Source organism: Camellia sinensis, chromosome 8, assembly GCF_055761805.1.
Source record: "Camellia sinensis isolate YWXY chromosome 8, ASM5576180v1, whole genome shotgun sequence".
In the NCBI taxonomy this organism is placed as follows: domain Eukaryota; kingdom Viridiplantae; phylum Streptophyta; class Magnoliopsida; order Ericales; family Theaceae; genus Camellia; species Camellia sinensis.
The window spans coordinates 200,687,566-200,707,199 of NC_138968.1; the positions used below are offsets into that span (position 1 = coordinate 200,687,566).

The 19,634-nt window shown below is 37.1% G+C and overlaps 1 protein-coding gene across 1 annotated transcript; it reads left to right on the forward strand.

The window, feature by feature from the left end:
- Positions 1-105: 105 nt before the first annotated feature.
- Positions 106-17,062, forward strand: ABCD2 (ABC transporter family protein). Its single transcript, XM_028259783.2, has 10 exons — positions 106-749; positions 865-1,060; positions 1,224-1,291; positions 2,144-2,470; positions 2,581-2,745; positions 12,253-12,481; positions 12,839-13,080; positions 13,175-13,496; positions 15,985-16,256; positions 16,698-17,062. The coding sequence occupies exons 1-10, from the start codon at positions 477-479 to the stop codon at positions 16,881-16,883; spliced, it is 2,280 nt and encodes a 759-aa protein (XP_028115584.2). The 5' UTR covers positions 106-476; the 3' UTR covers positions 16,884-17,062.
- The last annotated feature ends 2,572 nt before the right edge of the window (positions 17,063-19,634 follow it).

Genomic DNA, 19,634 nt, shown 5'->3' on the forward strand with positions numbered 1-19,634 from the left:
AAATTATTTTAATCAAATTAAAACAGTCAAAAAAATTAAATAACTAATTTTTCAAATAAGATCAAAAACGATTTAAAAGAAAATGCTATAAATTCTAAATTTTTTTATGAATTAACCTAACCCTTTAAAGATTGTAGAAATTTATTGTAATTTAAAAGGCATTGTAATAAAAATTTAATGTGAAGGTGATACCGCTCCTACAATAAAACCATATGATTGGATGGTTATCACGGTTCGGGGTGGCGGTTTGAGGGGCTGCGAATTGCCAATTTATCTTTTTATATTCTTCTTATATTTTTCGGATAAGTCGGTAGAATTGAAAATTGGACGATGGTTGCATAAGAAGAGGTGGTTTGGGAAGTAAAGCTGGATGCGTATTTTGTCTGACAGGTGACTCTATCCCCCAACCCAACCTAGTCTACCACTGAATAAGTAACCCGATCGCGGGCAGGCGTCGTCGTCGGGGACAAATAACAATGATACAATCCCAAGCTGCTCTCACTACTACTTGTCATAACGGCATCGGCGGTCCTCCTCCTAACGCGTTTACCACAGCAACGCCTAAATCCCTATTATTATTCTCAACCCATTATGAGTTCCCATCAGGGGCCATGGCCATGGCCATGGCCATGCCCATGCCATCCACCGGCAATTATCGATTGAGGAGTAGAAGGAGGAGGAAGAGGGACACATCCACTTTTCTTTCTTCTTCGTCACCTTCTGCTGGGTCTTCTCCCCAACCGGATGAGGTCTCTCTCACACATATAATTTTGTTTTTTTCAACGTTACTTTCCTCCATGTTCTAAGGTTGCATTTCAATTATTATTATTATTATTTTTTTATTTTTATTAATGGAAAACTTAGGATGCACAAAGAAAGGGCCCCGATCTTCCAACGCTTTTGAGGAGGTTTTGGAAAGTTGCGGCTCCGTATTGGTACTCAGATGATAAAGTTGAAGCCCAACTGCAGTTGGCTGCTGTTTTTGCTCTCACTTTAGGAACCACCGGCATCAGCGTCGGTTTCAGTTTCCTTGGCCGTGACTTCTACAACGCCCTTGCCAGTAAGAATTATTATTATTATTATTACAGTTATTTTCATACTCCTTGTCTAACTGCTTTTTTCATTCATTTATTTATTTGTTTTCGTTTGCTTCCCATTGAACTGCCAAAACATGTATCTGAATTCTTAATTCATCATTGATTTTGTTTCAATCCCATGAAAAGACAAAGACCAAGAACAGTTCACCAAGCAACTGTTGTACTACCTCGGTGCTTTTGCTGGTGGAATTCCGGTGAGCAAATTGCTCTACTTTCTTAGGTATTGCTCACTTAAGACTCTTGCTTCATGGTTATTGGTAAACACCAATATTAGGATAAAATACACCTATTATGCATTCAGTGTTCACTTTGGTTATCAAACTTTTAATTTTGTCAATTTCATCCATCAAATTTTCCAATTCGAGTCAAATTAGTCCAATTTAAAAGATGTCATATAAATCATAAACAAAACAGTAATAAAATATCCATATGATCTGCAAAGTATGCGTTTCATGTCCATTTGGTCCACAGAGTTTCAATTTTATCAATTTCATCCATAAACATTGTAATGGAGAGAACAAAACACAAGATGAAAAAACATGAGTTTCAATTTTATCAATTCCGTTGTGTGTCACTTTATGGACCAAAGTCACACAAAACGCATATTTTAAGGACTATAGTTGTTTTTTTATTACTATTTCATTAATGATTTAGATGGACGTACGAAATTGGGAAATTTTCAACTCAAATTGAAAATTTTAGAGACAAAATTAAGACTTGGAAGGAGGACCAAATGACACAAAATGCATATTTTAGGGACCATGAATATATTTTATCCAACAGAGTTGTTATGTTGAAATCATTAGGTGAATATAGCATACCCTGAACAACCTTAAAAAAAGAAAAGTTCTTTATGAACAACCTAAACATGCTATCCATTCTTGGCTTTTGACCTTTGTTATTGTTTTGTTTTCGATAAATACGTGGAAAATTTTGTGTTTTCTTTTACTTCTTGATTATGTGTAGAGATAGATCTACATGTCTTTTCTTTGGTTTAATATTTTTTAGTTTGAGCTGTCAATTCTGTTCATACAATTGTTTTGCAGATTTTTGTGTTGAGAGACTATGCCAGAGAAACTCTTTCTTTGAGGTGGAGGTCTTGGATGACAAACTATTACATAGATCGCTATCTAAAGAATAGGACATTCTACAAAATACAGTCCCAATCAATAATTGACAATCCAGATCAGAGGATTGTTGATGATCTAAGTTCCTTCACTGGGACAGCACTTTCATTCTCTTTGACACTATTCAATGCTGCAGTAGATTTGGTATCATTTAGCAACATCCTGTATGGTATCTATCCGCCATTGTTTGCTGTACTTCTTGTTTATTCAATCGGTGGAACAGCAATTAGTGTTTTCCTTGGGAGGGTGAGTTCCTCTTCTTTGACGGTCATATTTTTGAAACTGCAGTGAAGCTTCTTGGAATAAAAGGTGGTATTTACTCCAAATGATGGGAAATGTTTCCTCTGCAATTTCAGGGACTAGTAACCTTAAACTTTTTGCAAGAGAAAAAAGAAGCAGATTTCCGTTTTGGACTGGTACGTCTTCGAGAAAATGCTGAATCAATTGCATTCTACGCTGGTGAGGACAATGAAAAGCAACTACTGCTGCAACGCTTCAGAAGTGCTTTTGAAAACTTAACTGTATGGATTACCTTCTATTCTTTTGATGTTTCTGCTTCCATAATAAACACCTTTATATAGAAGGTTTATTGCTATTATATTCCTTGTTGATGATCTATTCTATTGTCTCTCTCTCTCTCTCTCACCAACGCACATGCACATTGAGGAGAGTGATTGAGAAAAGACTAAGACAAAAAAGAAGAGTATCGGAATATTGTTTTGTTTTATGTTAAAGAGATCAACTAGGAAGCTATTTGAAAGAGTTTCTATAATAGTGTCAATTGTTTTGGTCTCAAAAAAGGAAGAGTAGCAACTAATTTTTTTTGAAGGAATAGAGAACGTGGCAAGGTAATAGCCATAATAAATTAGAGTAAAGTTTCAAACTTTAATAGGCTCTTATTAGTTTCAATTGTTTGTTTTTAGTTTTAGCTCATGAAACTCTAGTAAGGGTAAATAATTGGGTTAATTACACCTTAACTATCAATGAATATCATCTTACCCCTCTCAACTTTAAAACTGTACATTCAGTGAGTTGAGGGGTGTGAAGTGTAATTAACCTTAAATAACAGGGATTGGGGCAGTGGATGAGACTCTTGAGAGGTTAATTGGGGAATTCTTGATCTTTTTTTTTTTTTTTTTTTTTTTGGGGGGGGGGGGGGGGGGATAAATAAGTATGATTATATTAAAAGGATGCCAAGAGAGCATCCATCGCCCCTATACAATCAATGGTGTGTCATGTGTAAAGGGGGTGAGGAGATTTTTGTTCACCTATTTTTGCATTGCCCCATGGCTATTCACCAAGATTTTCCAACTTTGAATAGCTATGAAATTCTAAAACACAAAACTCTGGATTTCAATAGACACACATGTATATATATCGGTCACCTATATTTGTCTAAAATAATAAGAGATATCTAAAATTGAAATCGCATAAGTCTTTAGAAAAAACATGCCAAACTTTATATAGGTTGAGTTTTTCTTCTTTCTTTTCTGTTGTTTATTTTTAGTCAGAATTTAATTTAAAGCTTTAAATTTTTTTCAAGCTCAACTTAGTCGATGCCCAATCTTGGCTTGATTTTGGTTGGCCGAATGGGCAGGCTTCGAGTTTGGCTTGTCCTATTGATAGATGTATTTATGCTGCAGAATGTTGAAAAGTTAAAAAATAATATGTTCATAGTTCACAAATTGAGTGTAATTGAGGTGGATATGTAACGAAGTTGAGAAATATTTATGAATGGACAAATATGTGAGATGGTAGAGGTAGTACTTATCAAAGATAAACTGAGGGTAAATTGATTTAGATGGTTTAGCCATATACAACAAAGACCAATAACTGCATCAGTTAGGAAGAGTAACATTGTCTCCATCAAGAATATTGCAAGGGGAGGGGGGAAGTCTAAAATTTTCTGTTGAGTTAGTAAGGAATGACGTGTTAGCTTGTAATTTAACTGAAGTTATTACCCTTAATTCAGTCGATTGGCAAGATAACATTTATGTAGTTGAACTCGAAGTTGGGATGAGGATTTGTTGAGTTGAGACTACTGTGAAGATAACTTCCGAACTATTGACAATAATACTGAAATTGAGGTCTAATTATCAAACAAGTTGTCTCAAATCTCTCACTTGCAAAACAACATGATATCACAACATCAAGAATCAAAACTTCGGCAAACTACATCTATAAAGCTCCATGTCGTAGCTTCACCCAATTTCTTTCCTCAATATTCAAGTTCAAACGAGGTGTTTTGACAAAATTCTAATAGCCTATAATACACTTTGCATAGAAATATGCATAACATGTTTCAAACCCAATATGTATGGATAGGCATTTTGATTTTCGAATACTACTTCTAGTCCTTATAAAATGAAAATCCTTTTATTTCTAGTCTACCTAGTTAAAGGCTTTCACTTGCTTAGTTGCCTTTGTATTAATGAGAAGCTTCAATCAGAAGGACCAATTGTTGGAAAATAATAGTTTTTCGGCAACTTTAATGCTAAATTAAAGTGGGACCCGACCGTCGGTTGAGGTGGGTCCGAGTGGGTTTGTATTTTCTTAAGTGGGAAGGTTACAATATAAAAATAATGAGCCGAAACCATTGAGTTGTGAATGAGAAATTGTCTCATAAAGTGGGCATCAATAGAAGTTGGGCTTGGGCTTGGGCTTGGGCTTGGGCTTGGACTTGGATTTGGACTTGGACTTAGTCTTAGTCTTAGTCTTGGTTAGGATTGGCCTAGGCTTGTGTATGTACATGTGTATGATTAGTCTTGGGCATAGGCCAGGTTATGCTATGCTGGGTCGGGGTGGGCTTGTCTTGTGCATATGCTTCAGATTGGGCTTGGATCGGGTTGTGACTCAACACCTGTATCTGTTTTGCGACCCATCTGTTTGAATTTTTCAAACATTATTAGATACATATTTATTTGTATATATTAAGCACATGAGAGTTTTAGACTTTCGTAACTCTTATCTTTTGATGATAGAGTTGATGACCATATTAGTGGCCAAGAGTTTTTAACCTTTGTAACTCTAGTCCTAATGGCTAAAGTTGATGACGTTTGATGGCAATTTGATGACCCTATTGATATTAGCCTTCATGGCTAATGCTCTCCTCTACTGGTATAAATAGAGGCCTTTTCCCTCCAACTTAGGAAAAAAAAATGAACATTGGATTTTTTAAGATGGAAAATTTGTATTTTCCTTTCGTGAAAAAGTTGGAGATGTGTTTACATCAAAGGAAAAATTCCAAGGTTTTTTTTCCTATCTTCTTTTTGGTAGCCTCTTCTTTGGTTCTTGTTAGAGAGAGAGTGTTGCTCTTAGTCATTTCGCCAAAGCTATCCAGGAGGTGCTCCTGCAGTAGTTGGTTTCAACCATCGTATCCTAGCAGATAGACACCAACATTCCTCCAGCACCCATTGGTGAGGTGGCGAATATATTTTAAGGAAACTGTGTATACCACAGACTTCGGTTTGCTTTCTTTCTTGTCATTTGTTCTTAAATTTTTCAGAATTAATTTTACCTCGACGAGTTCTAATCTTTAGTCATCCATGTTAATAATTTGTTCTATTAGTGATTTTGTTTATGGGAGTTTCATGATGTGCTGGAAATTGTGTTCATGCATATAATATGATAGTGGTGTTGGTGGTAGATAGTGGCATGTATAGAATATGATAGTGGTGTTGGTGGTAGATAGTGGTATGTATAGAATATGATAGTGGTGTTGGTTGTAGATAGTGGCATGCATAGAATATGATAGTGGTGTTGGTGGTAGATAGTGGCATGTATATAATATGATAGTGGTAGATAGTGGTAATATATAATATGTAAGTGGCATATAATGGGTTATGATGATGTTTGTAATATCTCCTATATAAGGAGTGTCATTTGGTCTTGTAAGATAAGAAGTTTTGAATATAACAGAAATATATTCCTTCTTCCTCATATTTTTGGAGTTCTTCTTCTTCATATTTTCTAAGTTGGTATCAGAGCAACAAAAAACACAGCAGCCCTAAAACCGTCATAGACATGTCGGAAGTCACGTCCGGAACCACTTCAACCCCTGCCGCTGCCATTCCGGTGAAAACGTCCAACTCTCACTCTGTCCAAATCACCACCATCCGCCTAAATGGTGATAATTTTCTCCGCTGGTCACAATCTGTCCGGATGTATATCCGTGGGCAAGGAAAGATCGGTTACATCACTGGTGACAAGAAGGCTCCTGCTGTTAATGATCCGCTGTTCGACAATTGGGACGCTGAAAACTCCATGGTTATGACATGGTTGGTCAATTCCATGGAGGAGGATATAAGCTCTAATTACATGTGCTATACTACTGCACAAGAATTGTGGGATAATGTTAGTCAGATGTATTCTGACCTAGGAAATCAATCTCAAGTTTTCGAATTAACTTTGAAGTTGGGAGAGATTCGTCAAGGAGATGATTCCGTCACCAAATATTTCAATTCGTTGAAAAGGTTGTGGCAGGATCTTGACATCTTCAACACATACGAATGGAAATCGGTTGACGACTGCAACCACCACAAGAAAACTGTGGAAGACAGCCGTATTTACAAGTTTCTTGCCGGCCTCAACATTGAGTTCGATGAAGTGCGAGGAAGAATTATTGGCAGACCTCCTCTCCCATCCATTGGCGAAGTATTTGCCGAAGTCAGAAGGGAAGAGAGCCGAAGGAGCGTCATGCTTAAGAAAAAAGGTAATGGTGAATCAATTGAAATTTCTGCATTCATTAGCGATGCTGCGGCCAACAAGGCTGCAAATTACCAGCGCAGGTTTGATGATAAGCCACGGGTCTGGTGTGATTTTTGCAACAAGCCTCGCCATACACGCGAAACGTGTTGGAAGATTCATGGCAAACCTGTCAACTGGAAAAGCAGCAAACAAGGAGAGAAGAATCGTGGCTTTCCTACCGCTAATGAAGCCGATTCAGGTCCCTTCAACAAAGAGCAGATTGATCAACTCTTAAAGCTGATAAAATCCAACTCCTCAACCGGTACTCCTAGTGTTTTGTTGGCACAAACAGGTAGAAATCCTAAAGCCTTCTCTTGCCTAAACTTCTCTCCGTGGATCATAGATTCCGGTGCCTCCGATCACATGACTAGTTTTTCCCATTTATTTAGTACCTATTTCCCTTGTTCTGGTCATGACAAAATCAGAATAGCCGATGGTAGTTTTTCACCTATTGCAGGAAAAGGATTTATTAAACTAACTGAGAAAATTAATCTCAATGCTGTTCTTCACGTCCCCAACTTAGCCTGTAACCTTTTGTCTGTCAGTAAACTATCTAAGGATTCTAATTGTCGTGTTACATTTTTTGAATCCCATTGTGAATTTCAGGACCAGAACTCGGGGATGATGATTGGGCGTGCTAGGATGCTTGAAGGTCTTTACTACTTTGATGAAGTACCTGTTAGTAATAAAAAAGCTCAGAGCTTTAATAGTACCAGTTCAATCTCTGTTCGAGAAAAAATAATGATATGGCACTATAGGCTAGGACATCCTAGTTTTCTTTATCTGAAACATTTATTTCCAGAATTATTTAAAGGGATTGATTGTTCTTCTTTTCATTGTGAAAGTTGCATTTTTGCAAAATTTCATCGCTCTACTTATTTGCCAAAACCTTACCAGGCTTCAAAACCTTTTTATTTGATTCATAGTGATGTTTGGGGCCCTTCTAAAATCACTACTCTTTCTGGTAAAAGATGGTTTGTTACATTTATTGATGACCATACCCGCTTATGTTGGATTTATTTGATGAATAAAAAATCTGACGTGAAAAATTTATTCACAAATTTTTACAATATGATTGAAAACCAATTTCAAACCAAAATTGGTATTTTACATTCTGATAATGGAACAGAATATTTCAATGAGCAGTTGGGTGAGTTTTTGGAAAAAAAGGGGATTTTTCATCAATCTACATGTCGGGATACCCCTCAACAAAATGGCATTGCAGAACGAAAAAATAAACATCTACTTGAAGTAGCACGTGCTATAATGTTTTACATGCATGTTCCTAAATATTTATGGGGTGAAGCAATTTTAACAGCCTCTTATTTGATAAACAGGATGCCTACAAAGGTGTTAACATACAAAACACCTTTTGATTGTCTCAAAACTTTTTTTCCTGACACGAGGTTGTTTTCTGATTTACCCGCCAAAGTTTTTGGATGTACTGCCTATGTTCATGTTCCTAGTCAATTTCGTTCAAAACTTGACCCCCGTGCTATAAAATGTGTTTTTTTGGGTTATTCCTCAAACAAAAAGGGGTATAAGTGCTTCGATCCTCAAAACAAGAAATTTCATGTGAGTATGGATGTGTCATTTGTGGAAACAAAATCCTATTTCCCCAACACTTCTCTTCAGGGGGAGACAAGTGGAGTAGAAGACCGTTTTTGGGATATTTCTATCCCGCTCCCCAATGTCATTTATCCTACACAAAAACCACATCTGTCTGATAATGATCACTTAGGAGAACCAAGTTCTATGGTGCCTAGTCAAGAAGATTCTTGTTTAGGGGGAGAAGTACTACAAAATGATCTAAATCCTGAGCTTCAGGTTTATACTAGGAAGCGATTTCATCTGAGGAATAATGACCCGAACGTCCATCCTAATGACCCGAATGTCCACCCGAGTTCTGGCATCGAAATTTTAGGTAATCCTATTCCTTCTATTTCCGACCTTGATGTACCTATAGCAATTAGGAAAGGTGTCCGAAATTGCATTAAACATCCTATTGCAAATTACCTCTCCTATCAAAGACTGTCTAAAAACCATAGAGCTTTCACATCTAGGATTTCACACTTGTTTGTTCCAAGGAATATACAGGAAGCATTGGATGATCCGAATTGGAAATTAGCAGTCATGGAGGAGATGAATGCTTTAAGGAGAAGTGGTACTTGGGAGATAGTTGATCTACCCAAAGACAAGAAAACAGTTGGGTGTAAATGGGTGTTTACGATAAAATGTAACGCAGATGGAAGCGTTGAGAGATACAAGGCGAGACTGGTAGCTAAAGGCTTCACTCAAACTTATGGGATCGACTATCAGGAGACGTTTGCTCCTGTTGCTAAAATAAATTCCATCAGAGTACTGTTATCTCTTGCAGTAAATTCAGATTGGCCTCTACATCAACTTGACATTAAAAATGCATTTCTCAATGGTGATCTTGAAGAGGAGGTGTTCATGAGCCTACCGCCGGGATTTGAGCAGAGACTTGGAAGTGACAGAGTATGCAGATTGAACAAGTCATTATACGGACTCAAACAATCACCAAGAGCGTGGTTTGAACGCTTTGGGAAGGCAGTTATCAGTTGTGGCTTCTCGCAGAGTCAAGCAGATCACACAATATTTTATAAACATTCAAAAAACAGTAAAATTGCAATTTTGATTGTTTATGTTGATGACATCATTTTAACTGGTAATGATGAAGCAGAGTTAGCAGCCCTCAAAGAGAAACTCGCAAAAGAATTTCACATTAAGGATCTGGGAGCCCTCAAGTATTTCCTCGGAATGGAATTTGCAAGATCCAAGGAAGGTATATTCGTTAATCAGAGAAAATATGTTCTTGATCTCCTTGGAGAAACAGGTATGCTTGGTTGTAAGATGGCGGAGACTCCGATCGAGCCTAACTTGAAGTTACAAGCTGCTAAGGCTGAAGAAGTCAAAGAGAGAGAACAATATCAGCGACTTGTAGGGAAATTGATTTACTTGTCTCATACGCGGCCTGATATTGCCTTTGCAGTCAGCATGGTAAGTCAGTTCATGCACTCACCAGGGGCAGAGCACTTTGAGGCCGTTTATAAGATCTTAAGATATTTGAAAGGAACTCCAGGGAGAGGCTTACTATTCAAGAAACATGGACATCTTCAAGTTGAAGTATACACAGATGCAGACTGGGCAGGAAGTGTTACAGACAGGAGATCAACATCCGGATACTGCTCCTTTGTAGGTGGGAACCTAGTTACATGGCGGAGTAAAAAACAGAATGTGGTAGCTAGAAGTAGTGCAGAAGCAGAGTTCAGAGCTGTTGCCCATGGAATCTGTGAAGTAATGTGGATTAAAAGAATTCTTGAAGAATTAAAGCTTTCTCACCCAACACCTATGAAGGTCTATTGTGACAACAAAGCAGCTATATCTATAGCTCATAATCCAGTTCTACATGATCGCACAAAACATATAGAAGTGGATAAACATTTCATCAAGGAGAAAATCAATGCTGGCATAATCTGTATGACCTACCTTCCAACAGGTGAACAATTAGCTGATGTGCTAACGAAGGGACTACACAAGAAGCAATTTGATAAGCTGACTAGCAAGCTGGCTATGGAAGATATCTTCAAACCAGCTTGAGGGGGAGTGCTGGAAATTGTGTTCATGCATATAATATGATAGTGGTGTTGGTGGTAGATAGTGGCGTTGGTGGTAGATAGTGGCATGTATAGAATATGATAGTGGTGTTGGTGGTAGATAGTGGTATGTATAGAATATGATAGTGGTGTTGGTTGTAGATAGTGGCATGCATAGAATATGATAGTGGTGTTGGTGGTAGATAGTGGCATGTATATAATATGATAGTGGTAGATAGTGGTAATATATAATATGTAAGTGGCATATAATGGGTTATGATGATGTTTGTAATATCTCCTATATAAGGAGTGTCATTTGGTCTTGTAAGATAAGAAGTTTTGAATATAACAGAAATATATTCCTTCTTCCTCATATTTTTGGAGTTCTTCTTCTTCATATTTTCTAAGTTGATGTAATCTAGTTCATTCCTGTATTTTTAGTTTTGTAGTTTATTCTGTATTTCATTCTTTAATAAAAAAAAAAGAGAGATTGTTGTCATTTCTATTTAATTTAATTATATATATTTTTCTAGTATTATTATGGAAAAATACCAACACCAATAAAGGTCTCTGCCTTGACATTTGCTATATATGCAATGGGAGGTGTGAAATGGTGGTATCATCTATTTATTTATTGCTTTGTCTCTTTTTCCTCATGGTGGAACACTGTTGTTTGCTCCATAAAAATTCCTAATTTACCAGAGATTTTGTTGGTGGCTTTAATGGGGGAAGGGATGAAACCTTGTGGAATAATTCAATTTTATTTTCTTGCTTTGTTGGACTTCTTTATGAAGCCCTACCTCTCCAGATTAATCTCTCTCTCTCTCTCTCTCTCTCTCTCTCTCTCACAGTCCGCCTCTGCTCTCATATTGTTCATCTTCAGTGACCTAGTGCACCTTGGAGACCACCATACTTCCCAGAAGGTTCCACAGTCAACCTACTCACCCACCATTGTTTATATATGGAAATATCAATGTCTTTGTAGAAAGCATTTAGAAAAGACCTTTGAGGGTTGGGTCATTTTGGTATTTCTTGAGGATTCTGTTTATGATTCTGTCTAGGAGTTACAATTTGATCCAGACTGAACAAATTCTCTAAGAAAGAGATCATCAACCTTGATGCATTTGATTCTGTCATGCAAAACGGGATCGGCTCACTCCCCTTTTGATTTTGAAAGGACATTGTGTGAAGTGATAAATATGTGCTAAATGCTATGGAAAGCAATATGGAAAGTGTAGTGAAAATACAGGTTGCAGTGTTTACTTTGAAAGCCTGACCAGAAACACCCCTTCTCGGATGCCCAAAAAGAAAAAAGAAAAAAAAAATTTAGCAATGATTTCTCCCTCATACAAACTGTAAACCAGAAATATCTATTAGATGAAATAAAAGGACTTTACAGCAGAAATGTGGTGTCTCTACTTTGAATTCTCTACTCTTACTCTATATGCTGAACCATTTGTTTAAGTTTTTGCACATAGCTGCCCCCATCATCAATGTTGGTATAAGGTTGTGTTTATATTCGTCTTCATTTTCCATAATGTTTCTGTGTACATAAGGTTGTGTTATCAGACATCTTTGGTGGCTGAATAGCATTCTTGTTCATTCTCATCGGTACATATTACCTTATTGTGATTTAATGTCTCAAGTTCATCTTTTATTTTGCAGCAATTGCTGATATCTTCTAGAAATCTGGAGTTCTTCACCAATGGCTATCGATATTTGATTCAGATTCTTCCTGCTGCAGTTGTTGCACCCATGTATTTCTCGGGAAAAATTGAGTTTGGTGTCATTAATCAGTCTGTTTCTGCTTTCAATCATATTCTTGGAGATTTCTCTCTCATTGTGTACCAATTTCAGGCAATTAGTGCCTTTTCAGCTGTCATTGACAGACTAGGTACATTGCCTTCCTCCTCTCCTTCCCCCGCCCCCAACATATTTATTTAGCATATCTTATGTATCTCCATGTGAAGGAAATTTTGTAAGGAAGCTGGCTAATTTCATGTTGTCTGTTAATGAACAACATTGCTTGTTTCATGAGAAAGAGAGAGTTAAACATCAGTTGTCCCTTCTGGATCTCAGCTGAAATCTAGGATACCAGGTGGATTACATCATGACACTGCTGTCAGCCAGGCAGCATGCACCAAAAAGAGAAAGAAGTGGACTGAGGATATCTTTTACAAGTTGGATGCCACTTAAATTTAAACATTCATTTACACGTCCTTTGTAACTTTTACATCTTTCAAACATGCAGGTGAATTTGACGATGTTTTGGATAGCAGCAGCTCCATACATTTTTCTGATCCCTTAGAAGAGATTCGTCTTATATACTGCAATGTGAAATTTTCAACCTCCTTGCAGTCTAACGGATCCATTATCTTGGACAACCGTCAAAAATTGCTTGATATTGAGAACTTGACCCTACAGACACCATCAAGTAAAGCTACACTCGTCAGGGACTTGTCATTGAAGATATATGAGAAGGATCATCTGCTGGTAGGGATTCTGTTTTTATTTTTGAGTTAACTCGCTAAGGTAGTTAGCTAGTATAGGGTGATAGATATTGACTGGTATAGTACTGCATTAACAGGTGACGGGACCAAGTGGGAGTGGTAAAACATCATTGCTGAGAGCTATTGCTGGTCTTTGGAGCACTGGGAGGGGAAAAATCAGGTTATATGTGCAAGATACTAATCCTCAGTCAGCCCTTTCTCCAGAGCTAGCTCCTCTAGAAGCAACTGTTGTGGATGATACATATGGGAATCTTGAAAGATCTGGTTGTAGAAATTCTAGTGGTGTATTTTTCCTTCCTCAAAGACCCTATATGGTTTTGGGAACACTCCGTCAACAATTGCTTTATCCTATATGGACTGAAGATTCAATTTCTACGTCAGAAAACACAAAACAAACCGGTATGAAGTTTTGAACTCTTGTCACTGCATGTCTTTACTATGTTGAACTGTACTTAGTGAAGAACATTCCTATGACATTATCTGCCAAAACAATTTTTATTTGTTGAACACTTTTATGATGTAATAATAAATTTATCGTTGAATGCCTGTGTTTCACCACTGGAAATGTTCTACATTTTGTAATCCCTCTATATATGCGGGCTAAGAAGCGCTGATAACCATTCAACATCCTACATCCCCATCAAAAGCACTAAAGAAGAGGAGAAAAAAAAAATTAGTTGGTGTGTCCGCGGTGTGTTCCATGAAAACAAATTAATTAAAAAAAGGGACATGCCAAGTGGCATGTCTTGTACATGTCCCTGCGTCTGACACCGCTACGACACCTATTTTGAAGTGTCGATGCTTCACAATATGCGGGATGACAAAATTTAAACATTTTGTATTCTCTACATATGAGAATATTAAGCTTATGAAGAGCCATCGCTTGCATTTCCTTGTTTCCATTGGTGCGAGATAGATTTGACGTGGTGGTGGTGGACGAAGAATTGTTCTGATTGGCTGGAAGACATTTGATTTGGAGGTGGATGGTGGTGAATGAAAGGAGGCAGAGCTTTTCAAAGAGCCATAACTTTGCAGATCAAAGTTTTGTGTTGGGTGTGTGAGCAGCTTGAAGAGGCATCACAGAGGAGGTAGAGGAGTGTTTTTAAGAGTATGTGGGAGAAATCAGGTGGTGGAGTGTTGACACCTGAAAAATTATGGGGGAGTGGAGGCATTTTGAAGTGGAGATGAGAGGTTATAGAGGCAGAGGGAAGATTTGTATTCCAGAGGAAGGAATATTGGTTTGGTGAGAAGGCAAAGCAAAGAATTTGTGGGATTTTGCTTTAGCAGAGGGGCATGTACTGAAAAATAAATCGAGATCTTTTCTGGAGGTTGTAAAGATGACTGGAGAATTTGGTTCGGGTCTATCATAACAGGTCTTGAGGGGTGAGGTGGGGCCTTCTTCCTCTTTCTCTTTCTTTTGAATATGCTACTATGTTGCTTGTTTGGAGGGATTGGAGATCTGGTGACCATTCAGTCTTCCTTGACTGGTGGTCCTCCACTGGTTGCTGCTATAAGCCCAAGGCCGGTCCTAAAGAGGTGTGACTACAGTTGATGGGACTCCTGCATATTGGAACATGGATGTATTGAATGCTATCGGTGTGCGGGCTTCGTTGCTATGGATGAAGCTAGATTGCACTTCCAGTGGGTGAGGGTGCTTGTCAGGGAAGACAGTAGTCAGATTCCAGCATTTATGTCAATTAGAGTGGGTTGTTGAAGTTCAAGTTTTGGCAGAATCCTGTCCTCAGCCAGATTCCATGGTTGCAGTTTTGAGAGAAGGGGTATTGGTTGTGGTGAAGGAGGTAGCGTGTGGATTAGTTGTTAGCCATATGTGTTGGAGGAGTGTTCAAGGGTATCAGAGGGCTGGGACAGGGCTTAGAGAGTTGGGTCTGTCGTTTGCAATTTGAAGTGGGGGATTGCTGGGCGAGGCAATTAAAAACTCTCTGCTTCCTATTGTGCTCCTTTGTTTCCTCTCATTTTAAAGTTATTTCAGAAGCAGAAAGTTGTGGATGGATGGGTTGTTCCTGTGGGGTTTGTTATTTGTGTATGCCCAAGCTAGTAAGGAGGAAGGTCTGAACCTTGTGGATGTAGGTGGGGAGACTGGACATTGGGTTGGAGAAGGGGTAGAGGTGCATACATCCCAGATGGTGTCGGGGAGTGTGTGACTTGACTTTGGAGTATAGGGAAGAAGGAATGCGAAGGGAGAAGAGATAGGATAATCCAATGGCCCTTGGGCTGTTTTTGGATCATTGATTTGGGTAGCGATTTGTACAGGAAAAAGAAAAAGTAGTCAGAAATGTAGAATTTTTTTTGCTTATATTTCATTCACATTTCCCTCCCTTTTTCTTTTTCCCTTCACAAATTCCTACCAAAATTCATGATCCAAACATAGCCTAAGAAGTGAATGGGATGGGAAGGGGGGAAAAGCATTTTACTAGTTGGATCCTCTAGAGATAGGGATGGGGATGGCAAGGGTCACTTGGGTGTACCCCCATTATTGCAAGGGCAGAGGATTTGGAGGTGTTTGTCTTCAGATATCTGCCCTCTTTTGGCAGTCCTTGCACCAAGAGGTGATGATCAAGAGGAGTCTCTGTTAGATATCTCTTGGAACCTAGAGAGAAAGAATGGTCAGACTGGGTAAAATGAAAAAGTAAGGATTTTAGTCATTTTTTTGGGAGTTTTATTGAAGGCTTTGAGGTAGAGGCAGGTCAGCTAATGGAGGCTATTGAAAAATGATGAGGATTCAAATCTGTAGGGAAGGAGAAAAAAAGGGTGGGGGAACATCCTTCTCCATAATGCAACTTCTCATTTATATGTATTATTATTTTCCTCCCCACCCCATGTGTGCGGTATATGCTTTATTTTCATATGAATCTCAATGTTGTTACAGGTTTGCAGCCTTTTTTGATGCCAGGACTGAACTCAAAAGATGTTTGTCTAAAGCCTCAAAAGCCCACAACAGATGATCTACTCCAAGTTTTGAAAGATGTTCGCCTCAGCTATATACTATCTCGTCTTAACGGTCTGGATTCTACATGTGAGTGGTCTAGTGTTCTTTCCCTTGGTGAGCAGCAACGCCTTGCTTTTGCACGTCTCTTGCTTTCAAAACCATATTTGGTTTTATTGGATGAATCCACCAGTGCTTTAGATGAAGCGAATGAGGTATTAATGGATGCGTAATATCTCTCATACTTTTATAGTTGACCCTGTTTCCGTTATGCATTTCTCTGGTAAAAATACACAGCCATGGGCACTAATAGATCATTTTCCGCTCTACCTTTCACTTTACAATTTCCATTACCATTCAAATTTAGTGTTTTCCTGGTTTGTGAAAGACATATTGGAGCTCATTTTAGGGGCCATAGCCATAACGTCCTAGCAGAACAAAAATCTTTTTTTCATTACATTATAGAAATATGAACTCTAATGTAAGGGTTTTCACTCTTGTTTCCCAAGTGGAGTTTTTGAGGATCCCTCCCAAACATGAAGTATAAACCTAACTTTATTTGCTACAGTTTTCAAACATGAAGTCTAGTTCTTTTGACAATTTTTTCTTTTCTTCAAATTATTACTTCTGCTAATCATGCATGCTTCTTTCTGCAGGTCCATCTCTATCAGAAGATTGAAGCAGCTGGGATTACGTATATAAGCATTGGCCACCGAAGTACCCTTTATAAACACCATAACAGGAGACTACATATATCAACGATTGATCCTCTCAGTAGCCAACGCAATTGGTTCATTGATTCCATCAACGAAGACACCTTGTACAATATATCAAGGCAATAGGTGTAGCTGTGTTAAATGTAAAGTAGCATAATCAGTGCCTATCTTTCGATAGGTGGCTGGTTTGGACATCTTTTTTAATACTGGGATTAGATTACTAGACTAGAGATATTTGTGATTCATTCATGCAAGAATAACTTAGCAAGCTTAAATCAGAAGGAAATAAAGAAGTTTATGCCAAATTGATCTTCGGAACGCATTCTTTGCATGTTATATATATATATATATATATAAACTCGTAAGGGTAGTCCAGTTGGTTGAAGGTAAGGGACCAGAGAATTATATTCTCTCTAGGTCTCAGGTTCGAATTCCACTCCTAATTGGCTACTGGTAGGTCACTGCATCTTTGCCTAGTCGATCAGCTTAAGGTCCTGAGATTAGTCGAGGTGCGATACTCCGAAAGGATGCTGGCTCGGACACTCGGTTATAAAATAAAAAATAAAAAAAAATATATAAAATACATGCGTGGTGACTTAAATTTCTTCCTGACTATGGCTGCCCCACAATTACAAGTTCAAACTGATTGTAATGCAAATATCAACTTCATTTTCGTGTTGGTCTTGTTGGGTTAAAAATATTTGTATTGGATTCCTTTGCTTTATCAAATCAAAGATGCATATAAATGATGATGATGATGATGATGATGATGATAACGAAGTGTTCGTGAAGGCAACGGCACCTGTTAGTGCAATAAAGTACTCGTCTTCTATTGTAATTTGGTGAAGTTAGAAGGGTAAATGAGTGAATTCGTAAAATAGCAGTGTTAGTCTCCGTGTTTGACCAGGAATCAGCGTTACTGTCATGATTGATTTGATGAAATTTTATTATATATACGTACAAAATTATTTTTAAAAAGGTTACAATAAAAGAATAATTTTAATTTTATCATGATATAAAAATATAATTTAAATAAATATATGTAATAATTTTAGTTGAATTATTTTTATGTATGTCTATGTATACATATATAATTATTTATTTATTTGTGTGAAATATGCAAGGTAATGTCAATTGTATTGTATTATAAATGTGTATTTTGAATAAATATGTGACATTTTTTTACTAAATTATAGTAATATAATAAAGTAAATGCCCCACTTTAATATTAGAAATAATGAATAAAATAGAGAAAAAGTAGCAATTAAAATAAAATAGTGATCCTCATTAATTATTTTGCTAATCTTAGCTTGATTGTGCCATAAAAGGTTTTATATGATAATTTTAATTAAATTATTTATGTATATAACTGTGTATATGTATAATTATTTTAGAAAGTAACAAATTATGCAGGCATGAGAATAATTTTAATTCAATCATGCCATAAAATTATAACGCAAATAAATATATATAAATAGAAGAGCAATGCACATAGTATGAGAGAGAAATTTAGAGTAATATTATAAATCTAAACTTAATTATTTAGAAATTACTCAAAATTATCATATGGTGGTTCAAATTCATTTTACGCATGACCCTATACTATACAAATTCAATCCTAAATACACAATTTATTTCGGAATAAATTTGAAATAGTTAAGATGGGGTACATAGAATTATTCATAAATTTAAGGCAAAAGTAATTTTTAACAATATAGGCAATGTAGTAGGGAGGACGCTGCGTGGCTATGTATCCCTTTGGGGTCTCAACTCTGAAATGAATGAAATAAAGGCATATCCTCCCCTACTCTTTGGGGATCCAGAGGAGGAGATTGCGTGGGAATCCCTTTGGGTCTGAAATGAATGCGTATTTTGCTAAAATGTGGGGTTGTTTGTTTAAGCCAACCGAGACATTGGACTGTGTACTACGTGTTTGGATCAGCACGTTGCTAAACCCACGGAGTTTCAGGATTTTGCTTGCTTTCTCCTCCAAGCCCCAGCTCCCCAGCCCCTCCTCACGTGCAAATTCAAAGCCCCACCCTTTTACCCGGTCGCTTTCGTTTTGTTTCAATTATGAATAAGATTATAGACAGATTGGCCTCCTTCCCTAAAGCCCCCTTTTCTGGTAGCCTAGGCTATTTTAGTTTTTTTTTATGACTACTTTAGTAAGTTAAAATATTTATATTTGAAGAAAAAGTTGTATTTTTTTATACTTTAGATATGATATTTGTAAAAGAAAAAATAAAATTATTATGAATTTGATATAATATTTTATCTTATTAATTATTTTAACATATTTTAAATTTTTATAAATTTTAACCCAAAAAATTTAAAAAAATCCTTTCTCAAACACCCCATTATTTTTTACATCATCCCTGTTAGTGGGACTCACACCATTCCACTGTGAATAGATGGTGTAAAAAAAATAAAGGACTCTTTAACTAATCACAACCTAACACCTAGCAAGCGCCTTACAGCAAAAGCTGCTTTCAAATTCAAAGATATGACATGATACCAATAGAATTTACTTTCAAATATAAATTGGGATTTTGGAAGAGCACAGTTTATTCGTTTTGGAGTTACCAATTGTACAAAGCAAAGCCACTATTCTTATTCTGACCGTCCGGTGATTGTGTACGCAGATATTATATATATATATATATATATATCAGATAAAAAAAACGAGATGATAAACTCTTACAGGAAATGTTTTACTAATTGACAGTTGTGCAGATTTTCTTCATTCTTATAAGGCGAATTTGGGGATGGGGTCTGCTATTCAACGGCATTTTCCAAGACTCATCGTACCCTCATGAGATGGAGAAGAGACATTGCGTCCTCAATAATAAATTATTACCACCTCCCTTCCTATTTTAT